At 37.6% G+C, this 6,805-nt stretch overlaps 1 protein-coding gene across 1 annotated transcript; it reads right to left on the bottom strand.

Annotated features, from left to right (window-relative positions):
* Positions 1-1,418: 1,418 nt before the first annotated feature.
* LOC118813592 (sperm acrosome membrane-associated protein 4-like) lies at positions 1,419-3,726 on the bottom strand. The gene is made up of 3 exons (XM_036579018.1): positions 3,620-3,726; positions 1,830-1,940; positions 1,419-1,739 (listed from the first exon to the last, which is right to left on the bottom strand). The coding sequence occupies exons 1-3, from the start codon at positions 3,675-3,677 to the stop codon at positions 1,531-1,533; spliced, it is 378 nt and encodes a 125-aa protein (XP_036434911.1). The 5' UTR covers positions 3,678-3,726; the 3' UTR covers positions 1,419-1,530.
* Positions 3,727-6,805: the final 3,079 nt, after the last annotated feature.

Below are 6,805 nucleotides of genomic sequence, written 5' to 3'. Positions count from 1 at the left end.
TTCCCTGCCCCCAAGGTCCACTTATGTTTGTGTACCAAATATTCATAACTAATTTTTACATGACCATTTTCCAACCTGTTTCTCCCTTAGAATTAAACAGGCTGTTTGTTACTGTGCCTTTAAAGGGGTGTTTTCATCATTTCTGTGTAAATAAATGATCAGATATAAATAGTCATTTGGAGTTGTTTGATGTGAAATGGTGCATTGTGGAGAAACTAATCCAGTCAGATTTCTTTACCATAGTGGTGACTGCAACAGTAATTGCAATGTCTGTAATGCGAATTTCATTTACTACCTAAAACATTCTCAAGTCTATTGTAAAACAATGTCTCCAGTTTTTGGCAACATTTGCATGTATTTTGTGTACCAACTTTCTGAGGTGGTTTTCAGACATTAAACACTGTAGACATCTGAGGCCGTATTACAGAAACTTAAGTCTGAAATCTCATTTGTTTAGTCACCATGACAACTTCAGTTAGGACTGAATTGAGGACAGAAGCTATTACAGAACAGTTCTTAACATTATGAACTTATCCATTAACTCCACATAAGAAAACAGTATTATAAAAACTCCTAACTAGGCAGAATTTCCTAAATTCCAACTCCAAAGGTGTGTTAACTTCTGTTTATACCGTCTGTTTCCATCGTTTTATGCAGTGACAGACAACAAAGTTCACTATAACGTTGCATTTATCTACACCTAAAACAGTGCCTTGACTTACGAGGGTTTTCTTTCATACATTTTAAAAATCCCAGACACGATCTCCACCGTCCCCTCTTATTACCTTCACGTGTTAATGTTGACTAAAAAAAAAAAATAAAAAATAAAAAAAAACCCAAAAGAAACCCCCATCAGATAAAATATTAGTGATGGTGTTGAATAATGAGGAGACTGATATTGTGCTTTGTTACAATGTTCAAGTTTATCGCGCTTTAGTTTTGTTTGACCTTTTTTCACATCAGTAACGATAGCTAACATTAGCTGTCTGGCTAACTAACTTGATTACGTGTTTATGTTTCAGCTGTGAGCACATGGTCGGTTGTTGGTAACAGTTAACAGTTGATGGTCGACTTTGATTGTTAAGATTTCCTAATTTGATAAGATGCAGCAAGATAAGATTTGCTTCTGTAATACGAATTTGTGAAAAATATTAAGATCTGACTGGTCAGATCTTAAGACAAAAAGACCCCTGATTCCCATCACTACTGTGGACCATTCTGATGCCAAGGGTCTCTAGAATGGAGTGTACTACAAATTTCAAAGAGTGAGGACAAATCGATTTATGATGGCCCTTTAACAGAGGAAAAAGATTATTGAAAAAACAATTTATTCAAAATGTTGAGTATTTGTTGCAAATGACAGTCACACCAACTTTAGTAGTTTTATTAATATTGGTTAATTTCTACATGCACTCATTTCTTGCTGACCTAGTATTCTCAAAGCCCCAAACCTGTTTAGAGTACATTTAAGCAAAGATGTGGCAAAACCTACAACACCAACTTTATACTAAAACCTACATCAAAATATATTCATAGTACACCCATTGTTTGGGCTACAGTTAGTGCCAACAGGGTAAAGGGTGCCATCACAACTGCAGGACTTCCATTACAGTAGTCTTCATCACAGCAGTGTGTAGTCATGGAGTATAATGTCTTATTTACTGGGAACTCCACAGTGGTAGTCTTGTTGCAGTCCTCTTCATTAAGGCAGCCCATCATTTTTATGTCCAGCACAGAAGCTACAAGGGAAGAAGACATAGCATTCAGTTACTGTACCTGGTGCAAAGGTTCATGTAATGCCTCAGTCACTGAGGGCAGGTGGCACTTACCTGCCTTGCCGATTCCAACAAAACACTGTTCTCCATCACTGCAGTTTGTTTTGGTGGTGTAGCACACATCCCAGAATCCAAGATCACATCGAAAGCATTCTAGAGTTTGTCCTATGAAACCAAAAAGTTGTGAGATTTGTTAGGCACACTCAGCTACTACAACAACCTTAAAGCTAAGAAAACCAAGGTCATGTTTATGTTCAGGTTTAATTCACTTCAGGGGGATAATTCTGACTTTACACTGTTAGAAATAAAGGTTCTGTGCAGGTATTACATTCATCAAGAAACAATGTAAATGTACCCTCAAAAAAGGTACAATGGTGGTTTTAAGGTCCAATTATGTACCTTAAATAAGTCCCCCCCAGGTTAAAAGTACATATTTGTACCTTTTCACAACTTCATGTTCTAAAACAAAACAATAAAATAAAAAACCTGGAGACAAGATGGCTTGTGTGGCGTCAATATAACTTAAAATTGAATTTATTTTTTATTATTAGGATTATTACCACCACCATCATTATTATTATTATTATTAATAATAATAATAATAATAATAATAAGATTCAACACTGTTCATTGTTCATGCAAGGTGGAACTATATTAATATTAATAATAATAATAATAATAAATAATATTCTCCTCCCTGACTAAAAGGTACTGTGATGTACCCTTGAGGGTACCACCCCAGTGACAAGAGGGGTACTGCCCCAGTTTCATACATTTTTTTCCTCTGAGAGTGCATGATGTCATACAGTACAAGAAAGAAAAGGTCACAGTACTTTTGAAGCTCTAAAGCAGGGCTGTCCAAATTTGGCGCATGAGGACATGTGAAAAGTTACCCCAACTCCATTCAGATAGGGAACAAAGTTTTCCTCTCTTATTTACCTTTCTACATTGTTTATGCAATTTAGTAACAAAAGCAGTTATTTTTTTTAAACTTAATTTCTATGATGTTTTGTCTTTTGGACCCTCTAAAGATTACACTTTGGGCCCCAAAGCAAGAAGTTGAGGCACCCCAGGTCTAAAGAGATGAAATTTAATATAGTTCCACCTTGCATGAACAATGAACAGTGTTGAATCTGTGATTATACTTTCAGACTATTTGGATTTTCTATTTATTAGAAAGTAGTAGTTTCATGTGACAAAGATTGAATTTAATGATGAACTGTGATCAAAACTCACTTTTTAGCTACATTGTCTGATCAGTCTGAAACACTATTAGGCAAACTCAAAGAACATATCAAAGGCACCCAAAGAGACAGCGGACACATTTTACAGGAGAGCAAAAATTTGAGCCATACCTTGAGCCATCTCAATGTTAAAGTTGCATTCAAGTTTGAGCTTTAAAATTGATACACAACTATGTTTCGCCCAAATTTCACTTAACCCCTCTGCTTCCAAACCCTTGATATGGATATTAACAGATTAAGCGTTTCAATGCTCTGCTTTTGTTGTGGCATATAGGTCTATACGTGACTTGGACAGACAGGCTACCGCTAAAACCAAACTAAAAAATGACTGCACTGTAAATTATCGTCACCTTCTTATGCAAACCGAGAGAAAGCTAAACACATCGTTACACGTGCCCAGAGGATTATATCGATCATAATAATGCTGCAGAGCAGAAACGTGCCTGCCTTCTTCTCTTCTGAGCAACTACACTGCACAGTTGGCCGATTTATGTTCAAAACCGATTTATTTATGTGACAAGTCACGCTGTTTCCACAAAAAGTAACAGCAGATACTCTGCTAAGAACAAGTAGGGTGGTGTTTAACCAATGAGAGCTTACCTGAGCACAACACTGCCACCATCACCGCCACACAGAGGAGCGAACTGATTCCACTCATGTTTAATTCAGTGTTTGAGCAGGAACACTCAGTGCTGCCCGGCGCGAACACGCTCTTTCTCTCTTTCTCCTTATGTGGATTCTCTGAATGTGGCTGGAAAAGTGCACCCAATCATGCACGTCTTAGGGATTGGCTTGCATAATTGCTTAGTAGGCCAAACAGATAAACGTATTATCTTATTAAGCATTCATCGCAGGCAGCTGTGAAAGAGTGACGTTTAAGACTAGCACGTGACCTTAATAGTGAATATTAACGAATGGGAGTTTAGTGCAGTGCTGTAACCCGAAGACAGTGATCAGATAGATCACTTTTAAAAAGTTGCTCACTTTGTTTGGATTGGTGATTGGCGCAGTTTTAGCACATTTTAGCATATTTTGTAGAGCTTTTTGCTGAACATTATTTGTAGCTTTGTTTGCACCGTGTTTCAGTCTGAGTTGAGGTGCATTTGCAGATGCAAACTGCTCAGCAGTGAGAGATAGCAGTGTTGCTAAAATCAGTTTGATATGCCTACTTAGTGATATGGTAGCCATCTCAGCCCTGCAAAATTCCTAGACCGTAGATCAGTGGCTTGAACCGACTTTTCTGAAACAATTGTCCCTATGTTACTGGTAACCATTCAAATCCATTCTGTGTATACAAATGGTTTGATTGGACAAAAAGAAGCAGTTTGAACCTCAGAAGAAATGCTAACATATATGAAAACGCTTGGATTCCTGGACAATTTTTTGTCCAGGAGTGAAACAGCCAACTGAAATCCTGGACAGGTGGCAAACCTACTTAGTCCTCATGCTCCATACAATTTCATAGTACAGGCTTAAACTGCAATTACAGGACCAGGGATGGAGTACTGACTGGGCCAATGGGCCATGTGCCCAGAGGCCTTTGACCTAAGGTGACCTCTTTTTTAGGACCCCACCCTACCCTGACCACAAGGCATGAAGTGGCTGAAAGACTGGACCAGTCCACTGCAGATGCAAAAATGAGATAAATGCATAGCTCTTAAATATTCAATGACTAAATAAATTAAATAAAGGTCATATCAGCCCAAACTCTTCTACTGTATTTAAAATAATTAAAACCCCACTACTGCCGAAATGTGCAGAAATTACTGTACAGGAACAATAGGCTATTGCAATTAATTAAGAATGAATAATTTTGTTAGTTTACATGAATATTTCCAGAGCTGTTTAAGCATAAACAAACACAAGCTATTTTTTTCAGGTATATTTTAATTTTTTTCATGTCACTGCAACAAATGTTTTGCTGAGTTAGGAGTATTAAATGTATCAACAATAATTTACACACCCTAAGCATATGAATAGACTACATCAGGAAATGCTATGTAGTATGTAAAATAATATAGGCACCAAAGAGCCACATAACATATTGAAGCAAAAGTTGCATGTGCATCACATTACAAGTCTTCTCTTGAGTCTTCTCTAGCCTATCAGAGCACAGACAGAGCCTTGCATCTGCTGGAGAATAACTGCTACCTGTATGTGTAGATTTAAAGGGAAATTCCACCGATTCAGAATGGAATTCAGAGTAGTTTGATGCGAAATGGTTTATTGTAGATAAACATGCTGACTCAGATTTCTTTACAGTAGTGGTGGTAGGAAACTGGGGTCACAATATCTACAACACAAAACCAAAATAACCAGTGAATCTACATAAGTTTTCATATGTAAAGTTGATACAATTCTTTTTTTCAGTTTTCTTTACATTTCACTGTACAACACCCTGTATGTAAGTCCCTGCCATTTATAGATTTCAAATGTATGTTTTATGCCAAAACCTATTCAAAACTATCATAAAACAACATCTTAGACATCACGTAGTGTATTAGGAGCCATTTATTGAAATAATTTTCTGTAAGGGAGCTTTTAGAGGCATTAAACTCTTCAGTCGTCTGGTTCCTATCAGCACCACTGTGGACAATTCTGAATTGGTAAGTTAATTTTATTAAATGGTTTCTCAAAGTAGCTGTAAACTGAATGTCTATCTGTTTTATGAACTTGACTGTATCTTTACTGAACTACTTTTTCTACTAGAGCCACAGAAGATACTGAATGCTGTAATGGCAGAACATACGGAATTATTTTACTCCACAAATGATCAGTTAATGTAGAAGTTTATTTAATACCAGTGCAAAGCATTTCAAATGAAACTTTTTGAAGTCCATGCACTCTTTAGACCAGGCATGTCAAACTTGGACCTTTGAGGCCAAAGGGCTGCAGAGATTAGCAATTACCCTCATCCAACCCTCTAAATTCAATTCATGAAAGCCTTGCTAATTAGCCGATGAACTGAATCAGATGTGTTTAATGAGGCAGTGTTCTGAAGTCTGCAGTATTTTGGCCTGCGAGGACTGGAGCCTGATACATGTGCTTTAGACTTTAGGACTCATAACTCCCCTTGTGCAAAACAAGACTTGTGGAAAAATATTGATATCAGAGCACTACTCTTGGTATTACTTGGTCTCAGAATGAAAAGCAAATTAGTGTAATTGCCCATCCCTACAGTGTGCCTCCTCCAAACAGGGATACTGAAATGTCGATATTTCCAATCCTGACGTTTCTTTTTGAGAATCAATCCTAACAGGACACAGTATTTTTCTTAGGCAGTACACTAAATATACATCAGTATTATTAAAGTGATTGTGAAAAGTAAAAAAGGCAGCGTTCTGTGAAACATATTGCTTGTTTTTGGTTTTAGTTTTCGGTCCTTGTGCCGTTTCTAATAATTGTGTTTTGGAACCCTAAACATGAAGAACATGAAGAGTTGCGGTGCAGGACCGATTTGTGCTCACAGCGGCTTGTGAGCAGTGGTCACATTATTTAAAGCCAGTAATTAAACAAACTCACGCTAATCAAACTCAGACTCTTTTCTGGATTGCTGCGCTGCTGTCAAGTCCCTCCAGCCGATTACGATGAAAAAAACACAGAGTCGAAGAGTCGACTCCAAGCATTTCCATTAGATTAGAGTCAGTGGCCAAGAGCCGACCCTGACTCTCAGACATCTTGGAGTCAAAGAATCAGACAGACATATACACTCACGCACACGCTCACACCTAGGGGCAATTTAGCATATGCAATTGGCCTGACTGCATGGACTATGGGAGGAAACCC

This window comes from Colossoma macropomum, unplaced genomic scaffold, assembly GCF_904425465.1.
Source record: "Colossoma macropomum unplaced genomic scaffold, Colossoma_macropomum, whole genome shotgun sequence".
NCBI classification, from domain to species: Eukaryota; Metazoa; Chordata; class Actinopteri; order Characiformes; family Serrasalmidae; genus Colossoma; species Colossoma macropomum.
The sequence above is the reverse complement of the archived record's forward strand: the minus strand, read 5'-3'. Positions and strand labels throughout refer to the sequence as shown.